This window comes from Elephantulus edwardii, unplaced genomic scaffold (assembly GCF_000299155.1).
Source record: "Elephantulus edwardii isolate Elephantulus edwardi_28Jun2011 unplaced genomic scaffold, EleEdw1.0 scaffold00306, whole genome shotgun sequence".
Classification (NCBI taxonomy): Eukaryota; Metazoa; Chordata; class Mammalia; order Macroscelidea; family Macroscelididae; genus Elephantulus; species Elephantulus edwardii.
In genome coordinates, this window is record NW_006400056.1 from 172,433 (window position 1) to 192,580 (window position 20,148).

Below are 20,148 nucleotides of genomic sequence, written 5' to 3' on the forward strand. Positions count from 1 at the left end.
GAGGTGATGGCCACTCTAGAGAGGGTAAGAAGGGACAATCTTTTTGAGGAAGTGACATTTATACAGAGACCTAAATAGTAAGAACAAGTGAGTCATGTGAAGTGAGATGTGGGGAGAGGAAACATCAAGAGCAGATGCTTTAAAGCAGGAATGAGTTTGGCATAGGGCTGGTGAGTGGAGAGAGAAGCCTAGCGAAGCCCCAGACCAGGGTGGAGAGTGCTCAGGGGCTGGTCCAGGTGGGGCTGCAGAAACTACTGTCAATAGTTTAGGTTTTGTTGTGAGAGGATGAAGAGGTTTTGAGTAGAGGTGTCAATAATCTAATCCAGGATCAGCAAATCGTAACCTGTGATTCAGCCCACCATCTGTTTCTATAAATAAAATGTTATTGGAACATAGCTCACCCATTGCTTAGATGTTATCTATAGTTGTCTTTAGGGACACCCAAACAGACACTGGGAAGTGGCCCAGGAGGCGCAGAGCATCATCTTCACAAGGTGGAGGAGGCCACTTCAATAACAGAAGGGCATGACTAGAGCCTGAGCCATCACATTAAGGGTTAGTTAGAGGACTCAGCTCTTGGCCCCTCACTGGGGGAGACTGATGCTCACACTGAAGACCAAGGCCAGACAACCTTCAGGTCTTTTGGACTTAATGCTGCTGCTTTGATATGGGAATCCTTGCATTCATGCCATTTTATCTGTATGTTTGCTTGTACTTATAATTTATCTGTCAGTTTTTGTCAGGGAAGCATCTTTGCATGTTGCTGCTCTTAATAACTTAGCGACGTATATGTTTGCTTTTCTGTTATCTGCTCTTTGTGGTGCAGCACTTTACTGTAAGATGGTGTACTGAAGTGGAGCTACCAGATTTAGACAGACTAAGAAGAAGGCTTAGCAGACCACTTCTGAAACAACAGGCCATGGAAAACCCCATGAACTATAGAGCACACTTAACCTACTAGAAATAGCACTGGAGGCTGAGCCCTCATATTGCAAGACACAAAAAATTTAGGAGAAATGGTTGAAAATATTTATTATTAACTAGAGAGTATGAATGTAGGAAAATTGGACATCATTAGAAAAGAAATGAAATTAATAAATATCGACATACTAAGCATTAGTGAGCTGAAATGGATTGGCAGTGGTCACTTTGAATCAGACAATCATATGATCCACTATGCCAGGAATGAAAAAGTGAAGAAAACTGAGGTTACATTCATAGTAAAAAAAAACCCATTTCTAGATCCATCCAGAAGTATAACATTGTGAGTGGCAGGATAATATCCATATGTATACAAGGAATACCTGTTTTGTTTTTTCATTTTATTAATTTTAATGAACGTTTACAGAGATTTTAGATTCCATCCATTCATTGTTGCATTTTTCTCCCTGCCCACCCCTCTCCCCCGCCCCAGTTCGCTCTTCTCTTTGAAAAGTAAAAGAAAAATTATTTCATTGGTATAGAATCACCTTTCTTTGTTATGCATCAGAGAGTTGAACAATGACTAGGGAGGACAGAAGGAGAGTGGATGCTTTTGAGCTGTGGTGCTGGAGAAGGGTACTGAATGTACCATGGACTGCCAGGAAAACAAACAGATTCATCTTGGAGAGGATTAAACCAAGCTACTCCTTGGAGGCAAGGATTCTGGGGCTTCGTCTGACATACTTTGGACATGTTGCCAGGAGGGACGGGTCCTTGGAGAGGGACATCATGCTTGGGAGGGTGGAGGGACAGCGCAGGAGGGGAAGACCCTCTATGAGATGGATTGATTCGGTGACTGGGGTATTCGGGATGGGTGTGTCAGAGGCGGTGCGGTTGGCGCAGGATAGAGCAGGGTTTAGGGCTGTTGTGCATAGGGTTGCTATGAGTCGCAAACGACTCGACGGCACATAACAACAACAACATAGAATCACTTCCCCCTGCCCCCCCCCAGCCCTGAGTACACTCAACTATGCAACCTTCATTCTGGACTCTTGTCATAACCATAATACATAATCATATAACACTTTTAAACAGTTCTCTCCCTCATCTGTTTCAATGCAGTATACATAATTTATCGAATTTTTCTCAGTCTTACCCCAACCCTGATGTCAGTCCCGTTCTACAACAGTGGCACTATGAAGTATTTGTCCTTTTGTGACTAAGATATTTCACTCAGCATAATATCCTCCAAAGTCACCCATTTTGAATAATATTGCATGAGTTCCTGGTTTTTCAATACAATGTAGTATTCCATTGTGTGAATATACCCCAGCTTCTCTATCCATTCGTTTGTTGATGGGCACTTAGGTTGTTTCCAAGTCTTTGCTAGTGTGAACAAAGCCACAATAAACATGGGTGTGCATAGGAAGACCTGTTAATACCACCATCATTCACATACATACACCAACAACCAAAACCAAAGAGGAAGGAAGAAGTAGACAATTTCTATCAACTTTTGCAGTTTGAAATCTATTGAACACACAACCAAGATTCATTATTAATAACTGTTGACTGGAATGAAAAGTTGGGAACAAGAAAAAAGAAATAGTAATAAGAAAATATGGGCTTGGTGACATGTAGAGGCTGGAGATAGAAAGATAGAATTTTGTACAATCAATTATTTAGTCATTTCAAATACCTTAAAAAACAACAACACCAAAAGTGGCAACTTTATACATGGACCTACTGATGGACTGACTACACAGGAATCAGATTGTACATACATGTGGGAAGAAGAATCATTGGAGAAGCTCAGTATCAGCTGTGAAAACAAGGCCAGATACTGACTGTGAAATAGATTATTATTTTTTTATGTGCAAGTTTCAACTGAAACTAAAGAAAATCAAATTCATAAGAACCAAAATATGACCTTGAGTCTATCCCTCCTGAATTGAAAAACCTCAATCTCAAGTACAGTTTTTAGACATTGAACACTAATGAATGAAAACCAGATGAGCTGTGGGATGATAGCAAAGATATTATCCAGAAAGAAAGCAAAAGGTCATACAAAGATAAAGGAGGAATTGACCAAAATGAATGTGAGGAGGGACTCTGAATATTGCACTATAATGGCAACAAATCAAAACAAAGGGAAGGAATGAGGACTTTAAAGAGTTGAACAAAAAACAAAAGAGTTGAACAGAAGATTTCAGAGGGCTACACTTGAAGACAGAGCAAAGTATTATAATGAAATGCACAAGAGTCAGAAAACCAAAAGTAAAGAGCTTTCTCAGCTTCCTCAGCCAAAGGAACTTTAGAACAAATTCAAGCCTTGAGTTACGATACTGAAATTTTGAATGATCCAGGAAGCATTAAAAGAATATGACAGTAATACACAGATTCACTGTACCAAAAATAATTGGCTGACCCAGAAGCAATTCAAGAGGTAGCACATGGTCAAGAATCAATGGTAAAAAAGGAAGAAATTTGAGCTGCAAATACAAGGCATTTTTGCAAGGCAAAAAAGAATGCGTTGGAAATTAATGGAATACCAATTGACATATTTCAATCACAGATGTAGCCTTAGACATGCTCACCATGTTGTGCCAAGAAATCTGGAAGACAGCTACCTGGTCAACTGACCAGAAGAGATCCATATTTATTCCCATTCCCAAAAAAGATGATTCAACAGAATGTGGAAATTATCAAACAATCTCACTAATATATCACATGCAAACAAAGCCTTGCTGGAGATTATCCAAAAATAACTGGAGAGAGAACTGCCAAAATGCTGGGTTTAGAAGGAGCCGTGACACTAGGGATATCATTACTGATGTCAGATGGAACTTTGGCTGAAAGCAGAGAATAACATAACAATGTCTATTTGTATTTTGTTGACTATGGAAAGGCAATTAACTGTATGAATCACAACAAATGTGGTTAACATTGAAAATAATGGGAGTCCCAAAACACCTGATTGTGCTCATGTGAAACATAGACCTAGACAAAGAATCTGCTGTCTGAACAGAGCAAGGGAGCACTAACTACATGGTTCAAAATCAAGAAAGGGGTACATCAAGGATGTGTATGCTTTCTCCGTTCTTTTCAATCTATATGCTGACTAGATCACCTGAGAGGCTGGACTTCATGAAGAAGAATGTAGCATCAGGATTGGAGGAAGATTCCTCAACAACCTATGTTATTTAGATGAGACATAACCTTGCTCACCTGAACTAAGGAAGACTTGAAGTGTTTGATGTGGAATATCAAGGACTACAGCCTTCAATATCGATTGCATCTCAACATTAAGAAAACATAAATCCTGTTAAGCTTTGCCACCATTACTAGAGTGAGATGGTACTTTATTGTGGTTTTGATATGCATCTCTCTTATTGCCAATGATTTGGAGCATTTCTTCATGTGTCTGTTTGCCATTCAAATTTCTTCCTCTGTGAAAATTCTTTCCATGTCTTCTGCCCATTTTGTAATTGGGTTATCAGGTTTTTTTTCTTGTGGAGGCCCAGGAGTATTTTGTAAACTTTTGTTATAAGACTCTTATCTGAGATGATATTACCAAATGTTTGTTCCCAGTCTGTAGGTTTTCTTTCCACCCTCTTGGAAAAAGTTTTTGATGCACACATGGATTTAATCTTCAGAAGGTCCCATGCATCAATTTTAGATGTACATTTCTGGTTGTATTTGGCAGTCTTTTTATACCTTGGACTAGCACTTCTAAGTTTGTCTCTTAGGAACTTTATGGTTTTGGGCTTTATTCCCAGGTCTCTGATCCACCTTGAATTGATTTTTGTGTATGGTGTGATATGTGAATCCTGTTTCAGCTTTCTGCAGATGGAAGTCCAGTTTTCCCAGCTCCATTTGTTGATGAGGTTGTCATTTCCCCATTTGATAGCTTTGATTAATAAATGTTGGAGAGAAAGTGGCAAGAAAAGAACTCTTATACATTGTTGGTAGGATTGTAAAATGGTACAACCATTCTGGAAGGCAGTTCCGTGCTTCCTCAAAAAGCTGAACATAGAAATTCCATGTGATCCAGCTATTCCACTACTTGGAATACGAGAAAATGAGAAGACCTGAGGTACAGTCTGAAATTTGTACACCAATGTTCATAGCAGCATTATTCACCATCACAAGAACATGGAAACAGCCCAAATGTCCAACCATAAATGAATGGATTGAGAAGTCATAGTACATTCACACAATGGAGTACTATGCAGCACACAGGAGCAATGATTTTGTAAATTATTACCTAAGTTGGGAGCGACTGGAGAGCATTATGCTGAGTGAAGTGACTCAGTCCCACAAGGATAAATATTGTATAAAACCATTATTGTAGAATGAGTATAACGATCCAAGAGGGGTAGAAGAGGTTGGAAGCGTAAGGATGAGGATGTGCAGGAGGAGGAGGGAATTAACCCTGGGGTTGTACAATTTTATGGGTGGGGGGTGAGGAAAATGGAAAGAATCTGTTCTTGAAAAAAAATGTTTTTGAATTTTGTAAATAAATTAGTAGAAAAAGAAAAAAAAAAACCCAAAATCCTCACCATTGGGCCAATAGGAAACACCATGATAGATGGAAAAAAGAGAAGCTCTTAATGATTTCATATTGCTCAGATTCACAATCAACACTCTTGGCACCAGAAGTCAGGAAGTCAAAAGACAAGTTGCATTGGTAAAATCTTCTGCCTACCACCTCTTCAAAGGGCTAAAGATCAACAGTGTCAATGTAGACACTAAGGTACACCTGATCCAGCCCATGTTCTTCTCACTTGCTTGCTGAGCATTTGAGAGCCGGGCAATGAATAAGGATGATAGAAGAAAAAATGATGGCTTTGAGTTGTGGTGCTGGAGAAGAGTGTTGAACATACCATGGACTGCCATGAGAACAATCAAGTCTGTCCTGGAGAGGATGAAACCAGGTTGATCCTTGGAGCCAAAAATTTTAAAACTCCTGTCCTGGAAAACCACAACATACTCTTGTTTCTGTTCAGATTGAATAAATCTTTCAAAAAAAAAAAAGTAAAACTCCATCTCACATACTTTGAACATGTCTTCAGGGGCTAATAGTTGGAGAAGAACATCATACTTGAAAGGGTGGAGGGTCAGCACAAGAGCGAAGGACACTGCATGAGATAGACTCACACAGAGACTGTGTCAGGTTTGTCAGACTTAATGATCTTGGGTCTAGATAGGGTAAAATTCAGAGCTGTTCTTCATAGAGTCTTTATGAGTTGTAGTCAACTTGATGATACATAGCAACAACAACAACAATGGCCAGATGCAAGTAAAATCTTGCTGAAGATTGTTAAAAAACAGCTAGAACAATATATTGACAGAAAACAGCCAGAAGCAGCCATGGCACAAAGGATGTCATTGCTGTTATCAGATAGATCTTGGCTGAAAGCAGAAATGCTAGAAAGAAAATCTGTGTTTTATTGACTATGCAAAAATGTTTGGCTGTGTGGATCATAACAAATTATGGATAACACTGAGAAAAATGGGAACCTTAGAACATAAATGTGCTCACATGAAACCTATACCTAGACCAAGATGCTGGTCAGGGCCAAGGGGACACTGTTGTTGGTATATGCCGTTGAGTCACTTGCAACTCATAGCAACCATGTACCCTGACCTATTTTAAGCCAATCTCATAATTTCCAACAGACCTAATCCATTTCTCTAGTCACTGAGTCAATCCATCTCATCTTGGGTCTTCCTCTTTTTCAATGTCCTTCCACCCTTCCAAGCATGATGCCCTTCTCCAAGGACTGGTTACTCCTGGCCACATGCTCAAAAGTATGTGAGACAGAACTTCAAAATCCTGGCCTCCAGGATGCAGCCTGGTTTCACCCTCTCTGTATCCTTTTCAATCTGTTTGCTAAGAAAACAATTCAAGAAGCTGGACTTTTTGAAGAATGTTGCACCAGGATTGGAAGAAGATTCATCAACAGTCCATCTTATGTAGATGACACAACCTTGCTTGCTGAAAGTGAATAGGTCTTGAAGCATTTGCTGCAGAAGATCAAAGACTATAGCTTTCAATATGGATTACATCTCAACAAAGAAAACAAAATTCCTAGGGGGGAGGTTGGGCATGGAGAAAAGTACAATGAATGAATGGAAATCTAAAGTCTCTGTAAACTTTAATTAAAATTAATTAAAAATATATAAGAAATACTAAAAAGAAAACCTAACAAAATTCCTCACCATTTGACCAATAGGCAACATCATGATAGATGAAAAAGATTGAAATTGTCCACGATTTCCTTTTACTTGGCTCCACAATCAACATCATGGTAGTAGCAGTCAAGAAATCAAAAGATGCATTGTTCTGGGGAAAACCTGCTGTCAAAAAACACTTCAAAATGCTAAAGAGCAAAGATGTGAGTTTAAAGACTAAGGTGCACCTAATCCAATCCATGGTCTTTTGAGTTACTTCCTATGCATCTGAAAGTTGGATAATGAATAATGATGACAGGAGAAGAATTTCTGCCTTTGAATTGTGGTATTGGAGAAGAGCAATGACTATCACATTGTCTGCCAAAAGATGAAACAAGTCTGTTGGAGGAAATGCAAACAGGGTGATTAGAGGAAAAGATGGTGAAACTTCGTCTCTTGTACTTTGACCATGTTGTGAGGAAGGAACAGTCCTTGGAAAAAAGATATTGTGATGGTTTTATTGGAGGTCAGAGAAAGAGAGGAAGACTTCCCCCCACCCCCAAGATGGATTGACACCATGACTGTAACAATGGGCCTCAGCATATCAGATACTGTGAAGATGGCACAGGGCAGGGCAGGCTTCAGATCTGTTGTTCAGAGTAGGCTCACTACGAGTTGTAGTTGACTCCATGTACCTAACAACAGTTCACAGGGAGATGCACTACTAGGTCAAAGTTGGTACTGTTCTGGCGGTTTGAATACAACAGTGTTTCGTCATGTGATTTACAGCCTGGGAGACCCACTAAAAAGTCAACTCTGAGTCAGCTCTGATTTGAAAGCATGAGAAGGTGAGACAGAAACTAAGAGAGTCAGAGACAAATCGTAGCTTTCATGCTACAGTCTAGGCTCATAAAGTCTACAGTGTTTACTCTCTGGTCCTTAACAGGAGTCCCTGAGTGGTGGAGACAGTTAATACACTGGACTCGTATCTGACAGTTTGAAGGTTCATGATTACTCAGAGGTCCCCCGGAATGGAAGGCTCGCCACCCAGGACTCAACCACTGAGACACGGTTTAAGGAGTTCTTGTGCTCACACACGTCGGGATGCAATGAGTTGGAGTCAATTTGACGACAACCTGTGGGGTTTTTGACTCTTTGCAGGAAATATTTGCTGACTTCTGACCTAACTGGTGTTTTTTAGAAGGTAACTGGCTGCTATACAGAGTGGAGTTCCTGGAGCAGAGTTACGAGGTGACGCCCACAGAGGTCAAGGTGATGTCATTTTTTTATCCCTGTGTTGGTTGGCCTTTATCCCCAGCAGCAGGGAGAGGGAGACCATGATTTGACCACGGAGGCCTGCCCCTCTCAGAGGACACTGCTTCTGAAGACAGACTGGCATTGTGCAAGAAATGCTGCCCCAGTTAATTGGGGCCCGCTGACAAGAGACAATTTAACAGGAGCCATTCATTGCCCCCCGGAGCCCCGTGCAGACCATAACTGCCTGTCTTTTGTCTGTGACACTTCCTCACCAATTTGGGGCTTAGCAGATGTCTTGGGCTAAGCAGCTGGCTTCCATTACCTGTGTGTCCAGTGTCAGTGGCCCCAAGCAACTGCCAGGCATGCCCAGACCACTCCCAGTGGACAACAGAGATGCTGAGAGAGGGATTACATTTCCAAATTTCCCGGCAGATTGGCTTTGTTTTGTTTCTTAAGAAAAACACCAAATAAGTGAAATAGTTGGGCATTGTGTTAGAAAACTAACCCCAAACATCTGGATTCTCTGTACTCTGGGAGCTTATTTTCATTCCTTTGGTTATAACTGATAAATGTCCGCGGAGTAATTGAGTTAGAACATTTTATGAGAAGAGGAAGCATCCATGTTATGTAAAGAAGGGGTGGGAATGAGGGCAGAAAGAATTAGAGATTTGGGGTAACATAGGGCTCGTCTCTAACCTAAGGAGCTCTGATGGCCTAGTCGGTAGGGAATTATGCTGCCGACCTAAAGGCATTGCTTCTCTGGTCATTTTAATTTACCAGTGGCTCTGCTGGAGAAAGATGGGCAATCTCTTCCCATGTAATATACAGCCTCCTGAAAACAGGCTAGAGGGTCAGTTATGGATTGGTTCTGACTCAGTGATAATGAGTTGAGATTAGCAAGTAACTAAGGGCAGGGGAGAATCCCATATCTTGGCTCACTGTTTGGGTGACCTGACTGCAGTTCAAGACTTACTTTCAGAAGAACTTACTGAGCTCCCACCCAGGTCAATCATTGCTCAGAGCAGAGAAGACAGAGACAACCCAAACAAGGACCCTGTTGTCTGAGGTTCCCACTCCAGAACGAGCAAATGCAGTAATATGACAAGATAATAAAGCACAGTTTTTGGGATGTCTCTGTAATTTCCCAGCACTTCACTATTGTAGTTATTATAATTTCTATTTTAAATTAAGATTTGAGGAGCAAATGTCAGGTGGGATCTGAACCCATATCCGTTTACTTTCAAAACCTCCTGCTGCCTGCGCGTGGATAGAGCTAGGTCCAGCCAGCATAGGTGGGAGGTGAGTTTCAACTAAGGAACACAATGAAACACTTTGAGAGGTGATGAGCTGCATGCCTAGTTGTTGTAGGTGCTGTCGAATTGAGTACAACTCATAGCGACCCTATGAACAACAGATCCGAACCCTTCCTGTTCCTGTGCCGTCCTTGTCATCTCTGACATACTTGAGTCCATAGCTGCAGTCCCTGTGTCAGTCCACCTGGTTGAGGATCTTCCTCTATTTTGCTGACCCTCCACCTTTCCAAGCATAATGTTCCTTTCCAAGGAATAGTCTATCCCCAAAACATGTCTAAAGTACGTGAGACAAAGCGTCACCATTTTTGCCTCCAAGGAGTCCTCTGGCGGCACTTTGTCCAAGACGTATTTGCTCTTTTGTCAATCCATGGGATAGCCAGTATTCTTCCTCAATATCACAGGTAAAAGGCATCAATTCTTCTTCTGTCATCCTTATTCATTGTCCAGCTTTCAGATGATAGCAAATGATTGAAGAAACCATGGCAGGCAGCAGGCACACCTTCAAAATGATAGCATTGCCATCATGCCTAGGGACGTAATGGATGTAGAGATATATACTGACACTCTATTCACTATTCACAAGGATATTGTCAGAAATTAGTCTTCTCGAGCCTTGGGTCTGTATTTCTCTGGATTGGTTTCAATATCAGGCAGGTCTTCCTTCATGGATTGGTCAGGACGCCCCCAGCAGCTTCAGATTACATTCCATCCATTTAGCTTGATCAGAAAGAAAACTTCTTTCCCCAACAGTTCCAGTAGAAGTCCCAGGATTAACTTTGATTAATCTGGTGTAAGTCACGTGCTTATGTCTGGGCCAACCTCTACAGCCATGAGACTGTGGGTCCCTCATTGATGAAACTCACCCATGCATACAAAGCCTGAGAGAAGACTTCTTTTCTTATCTTCTGGGTCCCAACACCACTCCATACAATGATGTAAGGGAACTGGGTTTTCTGGCCTCTTACATAGAAGGCCACAGGGTCCAGAAGCTGGAGGAGAGTAGGTGTGGGCTTCTGTGACCGTGACTCTTAGAGAATATCTTCCTCTCGCTGAGCCTTATCTGGAGAATGACTATCTGGCACTTTCCTTGCTGGCCGAAAGTTTGATTAAATTAGTACTCACTGTAGTTCTTGTCCCAGGAAATGATACCGAACATACACAGAAGTGAGGGAGATTCAGGGGTGTTGTCAGGGACCAGGTTGTAGGTGGCCAGGATTCAGCTTGGTTGGCAGCCCCTGAGACCAGGTCTGGCCCCACAGGGGACGCTAGGTCTCCACAGTGAGCTCCTGGGTGAGGTGCCACTCAGACAAGGGATGTTTGTAAAGTTCCAGTCAAGCCTGTTTCCCCTCTCTAGTACCAGCTAGTACCCAGAAAAGAACATTCCCAGAATTAATTGGCTCTGTTCTTTGTGAAAATACTGCTAGAGAAGCACATTTTGCTATTGAACTTTTGCAGGGGGTCGGTACAAGAAACAGATTACATTTGACAGGGGAATCTGCACATTTGATGTCTTCTTAATGGAACTGTGGCACGAAAAGTGGAGCCAGGTGGAAGTGCATGTGAGGCTCTAGGTTTGAATCCTGGGCTCCCCTGCTGTTTACTAGCCATGCGATCTTTTATCATCTATAGAATATAGACAATGATGATGATAATAACATTACCTCAGGGTTTTTTTAAAATTAGATAGTTGATTTATTGGTTTGAGTAATTTTCATATAGGGAGATCTAGTAGTCAGATGGCAAGAAGCCTGCGCTTTAGTCCCAAAGGCAAGCAGTTCAAGGTCACCAGCTTCTCCACAGGAAAGGATGGACAATCTCCTCCTGTGCCATTAACTGCCTCTGAAAACCCGCTGGAGAGTCAGCTATAAGCTGGTTCCAGCTCTTAGGGTACACCACCACCACCACCACCAGCACCACAACAACAACAACAACAACAGTTTTTATATGTAAATTTTCAAGTGGTTCAACATAGAATATTTAGCCACTTCTCACTTGGATCCTTCCCCTTTTCTGGGCATCTTTGCACAACATATACCATACCCATGCTCAGAACAGAGCACATCTTGGAGCTTCAGCCATTTCTCAGGGGGCCAGAATCTCCAAGCCATTTGGGCACCCTGATTGTAGCCTACTGCTGGACCAGGAGACATGCTATCCCAGGCCAGACACCGTGTCTCCATCCACCACAGCAGGGACAAAAGCACCAATCAGGTGCTTGGTCCAGCCTCCTCCAAGGTCCTCTTTTCCTCTCTCATTTTCCATTGATTTTTTTTTAATTTTTATCTGCTTTTTTGATTGGGAGCATTGGTTGCTTAGTTTATAGGGAGCAGCACTGCTCTCCCAAAGACTGTGTCTCTCTGGAGCTTCAAACGTCTAGCTGCTCTGTGTGAGAAAGATGGGCAATCTCCTCCCAAGGAATTTACAGCTTCAAAAACCTGCATGGGTAGAGGATGGCCATGAGCTGGTTTTGACTCAAAGACAATGATTTTGAATTTTGTTTGATTTCTATTTTTCTCTCCCCACATCTACTTTCTTTTCTCTTTAGCTTCTTTCCTTCCCCTTGCAGGTTTCTTTTTTCCTTTCAATCTATATTTGGTTTTTCTTCCTTTTTTACCTTTTAATCTTTTCTCTCCCGCCTTTCTGTCTCAATTGTCTTGAAATTTATATCACCCTAAGTTTTGGTTTTTCTATTGTCTGTGAGTGTCCAATCTTGTTTGTGTTTTGGGAGTATTTTTTGTTGTTTTGTGTTTGGTTCTGTTCCTTTGTCCTGGCTGACAATACACAGCATCAGAATCCAGCTGCACACCCACCTCCTTCATGCTTCAGGCAAGACCAAAGGCTACTGCTGCTCCACCCCGTTGACTACAAACCAACAGAGGCCCAGTTAGCCTTCAGCTGCTCTGTACCAAGAATTGTACACACACATACCATCATCCTCTATCACTCTCAGTAGAATGAGACATTAAGAACTTGGCAGTTCCTCAAAAAAGCTTAACATAAAAATTCCATATGACTCAGCTATTCCACTGCTTGGAATGTACCAAGAAAATGAGAACTGAGAACAAATGGAGACTTGTCCACCAATGTTCATAACAGCTTTATTCACCATTGCAAGAACATGGAAACAGCCCAGATGTCCAACAACAATCAAATGGATTGAGAAATTATGGTACATTCATACAGTGGAATACTACATGGCATGCAGGAGCAATGATTTTATAAATTACTACCTAATTTGAGAGGGATTGCAGAGCATTAAGCTGAGTGAACTAACTCAGGCCCAGAAGGAAAAATACTGTATAAAACCAGGTTTAGGGAAATGGGAAGGAACTAGTGTGAAAAAGAATTTATTAGAATTTTGTAAATAAACTAGTATAATAATAATAAAAAAGGCACAAAAAGAATTACCAAACTAGCAGTGATGCAACACACTTGCAAGGATCAATCAGATACATGAAAACAATACAATATAATAACATCTCAGAGGCAGCAGATAACATTAATTCAGTCTCTTTTTGGCTGAGCAATAGTCTATTTTTTTTTTTCAGGGGAATGTGTGAAACACAGTTCCCCACTACCACAAACTATGCAGTCAAGTTTGCCACATTTAGGGAAGTAGCAGGGGTCAGCACATCCAGAGTGCAATAGATAAGCCTCACCCTGGGAAAACCACCTTTGTGGTCATGATATTTCCACTACCATGTAAGTATCTATTGTAAAGCTATACACATTTTGTAGATCCATTCACCTTTTGATAGGTGAATGGTTTGAATTTTAATTATTTCCAACTTTGCCTATTGTGAATGGTGCTGCAAGAATCACTTGAGTGTAAGATCTTCCTTCAGGTCTTTGGGGCTTCAAGTCATATAGCTAGAGGTAGAATTGCTGGATGGTGCAGGATTAGGGGAGGTTCAGTTCTGTTGTACAGAGGGTTGCTATAGGTGGGAGTGATAGCGATGGGACCTAGTAAGAGAATTGAATTCTATATTTACCTTTCTCTGCCAAATTGCTTTACACAGATGCACGATTTTACAATCCCACTAACAGCTGGTGATAGTTCAATTTACCACAGTCTCATCAATACTTGCTTTCCCTTTTCCTAATAGTAACCATCTTAGTGTAAGTGAAGTGGTAGCTCAAGGTTTTCTGTGGTTTCTCTTGCCTTTCTTTGGTGGTGTTGTTATTATGGGTCACTGAATCACCTGGGACTCATAGCTACCCTACAACTCACAGCTCTGAACCCTGTCCTGTCCAGAGCCAGTCTCACTAACCTTGACACATCTACCCCCATTACCCCAGTTACTGTATCAATCCATCTCATCCAGGGTCTTCCTCTCCTGTGCTAACTCTCCACCCTTCCAAACATGATGTCCTTCTCCAATGACAGGTCTCTCCTGGCCACGTGCCCAAAGTACGTGAGATGGAGCTTCAAAATCATAGCCTTCAAGGAGAAACTTGGTTTTACTCTCTCCAATACAGACCAGTTTGTTCTCTTGGTGGTCCATAGTATGTTCAATACTCTGCTCCAGCACCACAACACAAAGGCATAGATTCTTCTTCTCTCATTCTTAATCATTGTCCAGCATTCTGATTCATAGCAAGTAATTGTGAAGGCCATAGCTGACATCATTACTCTCTAGCACTTTGGAGAGGTCCCTGACAGCAGACTCCCCCAATGCAATTTGTCTTTTGGTTCCCTGACTGCTGTTGCCAAGAATGTTGATTGTGGACCTGAGCAAGCTGAAATTGCAGGGCTGACTCACAAATCCTGTGACACAGCCTCAAGGAAATGGAAACTATGAAGATTTCCCGAGCTGTCTGATGCTCCAACCTACCTTGCCGGCTGATGCCACAATCTATCTTGCTCACAACAGCTGGTTCCTGCCCTAGCATCAGCAGTGAGTGGCAGCAGCCACAGCCAATCAGCGAGCTACACGACCACTTCTTCTGCCAAGAGATGGCCCCCTCCTACTAAGTGAAAAAAAGCCAGTTCAACTTCATGTCAAGTGCAACTTCTCTGACCCTTCCTGCCCCTCTCTGGCCTGGGACAGTGAACCTCACCTGAGAGCACCAAAACACAATTTTATCTCTATCTATTATGTTGCTGCCAATTAGCCCAGTGGTAAGAATCTTTTGTTTCCTTGATGTTGAGCTTTGATCCATATTGAATACAATAGTCCTTGGCCTTCTGAAGTAAAAGCTTCAGGTCTTTCTCAGTTTCAGTAAGCAGGGTTGTGTCCTCTGCAAATCTCAAGTTGTTGATGAGTCTTCCTCCAATCCTGATGTCACATTCCCCCTCATAAATCCCAGCCTTCCGAATGATCTGCATACAGATTGAAAATGTTTGGAAAGAGATTATATCCCTGATGCACTCCTTTCCAACTAATAAAGCATTTTTCATGTACTTGTTGGTCACTTGAATATCTTCTTTAGTGAAAGGGCCATTTAAATTCTATGCCCATCTCTCCACTGAGTTGTTTGTCTTTTTGTTAAGTTGTAGGATTTCTTTTTATACTCTGGATATTAAACCTTTATCACATATTCCCAAATATTTTCTCCCATTCTATAGGTTATCACTGTACTTTTCTTGATAAAGTCCTTTGATATACAAAAATCTATTCATTTTGATGGCGTCTAATTTATCTCTTTTGTTGTTCCTGTTTTTGTTGTCATATCTAAGAATTCATGTTGAAACTAGATTTCAATAATTACGCATATGCTTGCAAGAGCTTCGTTTCTTACATTTAGGCCATTGGTCAATGTTGACCTGATTGTATTTGTGTCAGCTGCGTGACTGGAGTTCCTGGTTCCTGAAGCTGAAATTGGACTTCCAGAAGTTTTCTTCGTGCGAAGCATAAAGTGCGGTTCTATTTTGTCTACACCATGTCTTCTCATAAGACTTTCAGGATCAAGAGGTTCCTGGCAAAGAAACAAAAGCAGAACCGTCCGATTCCTCAGTGGATTCGAATGAAAACTGGCAATAAAATCAGATACAACTCCAAGAGGAGACATTGGAGAAGAACCAAGCTGGGTCTCTAAGAAGCCGCGCACACGTGATGCGGCAGCCATAATCAACCTAGGTTCACAAGCATCGCACCACGTCAACTGGACCAACATGCTACGTGTCAAGTTTAACATTATGTCAATCTGATCACTTTCCCTGGAATGCATGTTTTTATGCCCCCATATTTTCAATAAATATATGAAGCCTGTGGTGTAAAAAAAAAAATAAAATAAAGTAAAAAATGTTGACCTGATTGTTATATTTGATTTGCAGTATGAGTCCATTCTTCTTTTGACATGGAGGTCCAGCTTTCATAGTTTATTGAAGTTATTCTTTCTCCATTGGACAAATTTGGAATCCAATTTACCATCAATTTATATGCTAATTTCTGAACTATTAATTCTATTCAATTGGTCTATATGACTATTATTATATCAGGATCAGAATGTTTTAACTACTGTAGTTTTATTTAAGTATAACTCCTCCTACCTTGTTTCTTTTTATTATTGTTTTGGCCATTGGTTCTAAAGAACCCTAGTAGTTCCATATAATTTCAGAATTGACCTTTTCATTTGAGAAAATAATAGGCTGTTGGAATTTTTATAGGAATTGCATTGAATCTCTCTCTCTCTCTCTCAGCAGTACTGACAAATTAACAGTTTTTAATTTTCCAGTCCTTGAATGTGGAATGTTCTTGCTTTAGATTTTTTCTTTTTTTTTAAAAAAACAACTTTACTTGATATTTTAACGAAAGTTTACAGAAAACTTGGGTTTCCATTAATTCATTGTTGCACATTTTCCTCCCTACACCCTCTAGTTCACTTTTCTCTTGAAAAAGATTATTTCATTGTTGCACAGTTTCCTCCTCCTCCCCACCCCACAGTCCACTTTGCTATGCACATCTTATTCTGGACTGCTGTCATGCAAATAATGCCCAATCATATATTTCTTCCCAACAATTCTTTCTCTCTTTTCTTCCAATGCAAAGCTCTTTATTAACCCCTTCTTTTCCTTGTTTCTCCCAAACTCTAATGTCAGTCCTGTTTTATACCAGTATTTGTCCTTTTGTGACTGAGATATTTTATTCAACATAATGTTCTCTAGAGTCACCCATTTCATATAATATTTTATGAATTCCTTATTTTTCGGTGCTGTGTAGTATTCCATTGTGTGAATATACCATAGTTTCTCTATCCATTAATTTATTGATGGGCACTTGGGTTGTTTCCATCTCTTTCCTTGTGAACAATGCAGCAATAAACATGGGTGTTCATGTTTCTGTTTAGGTGACAGTTCTGGTTTCTTGAGGGTATTTTCCTAGTAGTACAACTGCTGGGTCAAATAGTATTTTTATTTTCAACTTTTTGAGAAAGTGCCATATTGCCTTCCAGAGTGGTTGCACCATTTTACACTCCCACCAATAAGGGTTCCAAATTTTCCACAGTCTCACCAGCATTTGTTGTTTGCTGTTCTGCTAAATTTTGTTATTCTTACTGGGGTGAGATGATATCTCATAGTTGTTTTGATTTGCATCTCTCTTAGAGCTAGGGATTTTGAACATGTGTTCATGTGTTTGTTTGCCATTCGAATGTCTTTTTTGTTGAAGAGTCTGTTCATATCCTGTGTTCATTTTGCAATTGGGCTGTTTACCTTTATCTTGTTGAGGTGAGATTTTTCTTTTCTCTATTCTACAAATGCTTTCTAGTTTTCAATGTAGAAGTACTTGTTTAATTTTTTCTTTAATATTTTTTTAAAAGACCCCGTTGTATAGCAAGAAAATGGAAACAACCTAAATGCCCATCAACAAATGAATGGCTAGAAAAGTTGTGGTATATTCACACAGTAGAATACTATGTATTATTAAAGAATGATGAGGTATTCGTGAAGTATGACACAACACAGGAAAGTCTAGAGAGCATTGTTATTGTTGTTGTTATCTGCTATTGAGTCACTTGCAACTCATAGTGATCCTATGTACAACAGCTCTGAACCCTGCACTGTCCTGAGCCAACCTCATTGTCTATGACAAACCTACCCTCATTACTTCAGTCACTGACACAATCCATCTCATCCAGGGTCTTCCTCTCTTGCATTGTCCCTCCACCCTCCCATGCATGATGTCCCTCTTCAAGAACTAGCCCCTCATTGCAACATGCGCAAAGCATATCAGGCAAAGCTTCAAAATCCTTGGCTCCAAGGAGCATCCAGGTTTGACCCCTCCAGGATGACCTGTTTGTTCTCCTGAGGAATATTCCATGTAGTGCATGATATAGTCAGTATTTTTCTTCAGTACCACAACTCATAGGTATCAATTTTTCTGACATCCTTAGTTGTTGTCCAGCTCTCTGATGCATAGTAAGTAATTAGGAAGACCATGGCCTGAAACAACTTCTCCTTAGTCTCTAGACTGACACTGTGGTTCTTCTGTACTCTGACGATTTTCTCAATGCAATTTTTCTTTTGATTTCCTGGCTACTGGTACCAAGAGTGTTCATTGTGGGGCCAAACAAGCTGAAGTTGTTAACAGTCTAAATCACTCCACCATCTATGATGCTTTCAATTGACTCAGTGATGAGAATCTTTGTTTTCTTGATGTTGAGCTTCATTCCATATCAAAAGCTGCAGTCCTCAGGTCCTTCTCAGTTTTGGCAAGCAAGATTGTGTCTTTTGCATAATGCAGATTGTTGATGAGTCTTCCTACAATCCTGATGCCACACTCCTCCTCATGGAGTCCAGCCTCCAGGATGATTTATTCTGCATATAGATTGAAACGTTATGGACAGAACAGAGCAAGGAAACACTGCATGGTTCAAAATCAGGAAAAGTGTATGCCAGGGAAGCATAGAGAGCATTATGTGAGAGAAATAACTCAGTCATGAAAGGGCAGATACTGCATAAGACCACTACTGTGACAAGTAAGGGTAACTGAGAGGGTAGAACAGAAATGGAATGAACAAAGAACACTACAAGGACGAAGGTAAGGGAGTATCAGCCTGGGAAGAATAGAGATAAAGGGAATATGGCTATTACAATTAGAAAATAGAAACAAGATATATCTAATAGGGAAAGGGGAGAAGGGGTATGAAAGAAGAAAGAGGAAATCACTGGGATAACTGAGATCAGTGGGGCACAGGGCAGGGAGTGGGGGTGGAGAAGAAACATGTAAGGTTCAAGGAGGACTTAAAAGAAGGAAATAAAATAACAGTCCTATGGGAAGCCAAATTTTATATTAAATATTTATAAAAAACAGAATACTACTTCAGGTTACAAGGGAGGCTGATCTTAATCCTGAAGCACTAAGGCAATCTTTAAGCATTTACAGGATTTTTTCATTGTCCTCCCTCCTGAGTCAAGCAGAAGGTTTTCAATAGAGAAAGCTTAGCTTCACCTGTATTGGCTTCTCTTTGTAATTTACTTCCTGGCAAATTTCAATAAAGACAGGAAAGCTGGAATTGGCAGGGAGTTCCCTTCAGTTGTTCGAGAACTGTTTGCCTCTTGTTTTACCTCTGTTTTTCTCCTACATTCTTGGTGTTCTGCCTCATTATTAATACTTATAAAAATACTTTGCCCTTGGTCTGCAACCTTTTGGCACCCGGACAGGGGCAAGGTGGTGGTGTTTCTTTCTTCAAGCAGACAGCAGGAACTGAAAGGGAATTCACTCAGGGTAAGTGAAACTATCGGGGAAAATTAAAGACAAGGTCGTGAAAAAATCCCCACACCTTGGAAGTCAAGGTTAGAAAAAAATTTTCATGAGGATTCTCTCACCCCTTGAAGGACAAAGTCGAGGGAAGAATTAGAGAAAAATTGCATGGGGACTATACCCCACCCTCTAAGAACAGATAAAAATTCAGAGGTAAAGTTGATAAAAAAGAGCCATGGGGGACGCTCCATCCTCTGAAGTTCAATATATTTCTCACTTAAAGAATTACTTAAAAACTCAGGGGTAAAAGTAAGAGAGAAGTCATTTTTGCAATTGTTTCATTATGTGCAGAAACATTGTCTCTGGTTTAAATGGGAACTAATGTAAAAATGGATTTGTTATTAGGTGGGGGTGAGGATTTTCTTATATCTCTACAGGCACAGAAAAACTGTGGGTGCCCTCCAGAAACGTGAAACCCCGAGATGAGTTGAAGGAGCCACACTTTGACGAGGATGAAGCTGCAGAATGGCAGATAATACATTTCCAATACTCCCTTGTTAAAAGTAGTTCATTGACTTTATGGTTTTTTGCAACATATCTCTCTAGTAGATGTTTCAAGGGTATAGTTTTCATGGAAATGCCAGTAACACCTTTGGGTTATCCTGATATTCCTCCCTATCAGTTGCTTCCTTTACCTTTCTTAGAGAGTGGATATATTGGAGACAGTGTTGAGAAGAGCAAAGATGAGATTTTTTTTTCTATAATTATATTTTATTAATTTTCATAAACATTTACAGAGATTTTTGGTTTCCATTCATTCATTGTTGCACTATTCT

At 40.6% G+C, this 20,148-nt stretch overlaps 1 protein-coding gene across 1 annotated transcript; it reads left to right on the forward strand.

Moving 5' to 3' along the window:
* Positions 1-15,551: 15,551 nt before the first annotated feature.
* On the forward strand, positions 15,552-15,707 carry LOC102874421 (60S ribosomal protein L39-like). The gene has a single exon (XM_006901034.1). It carries the CDS (start codon positions 15,552-15,554, stop codon positions 15,705-15,707), a length of 156 nt encoding a protein of 51 aa, XP_006901096.1.
* Positions 15,708-20,148: the final 4,441 nt, after the last annotated feature.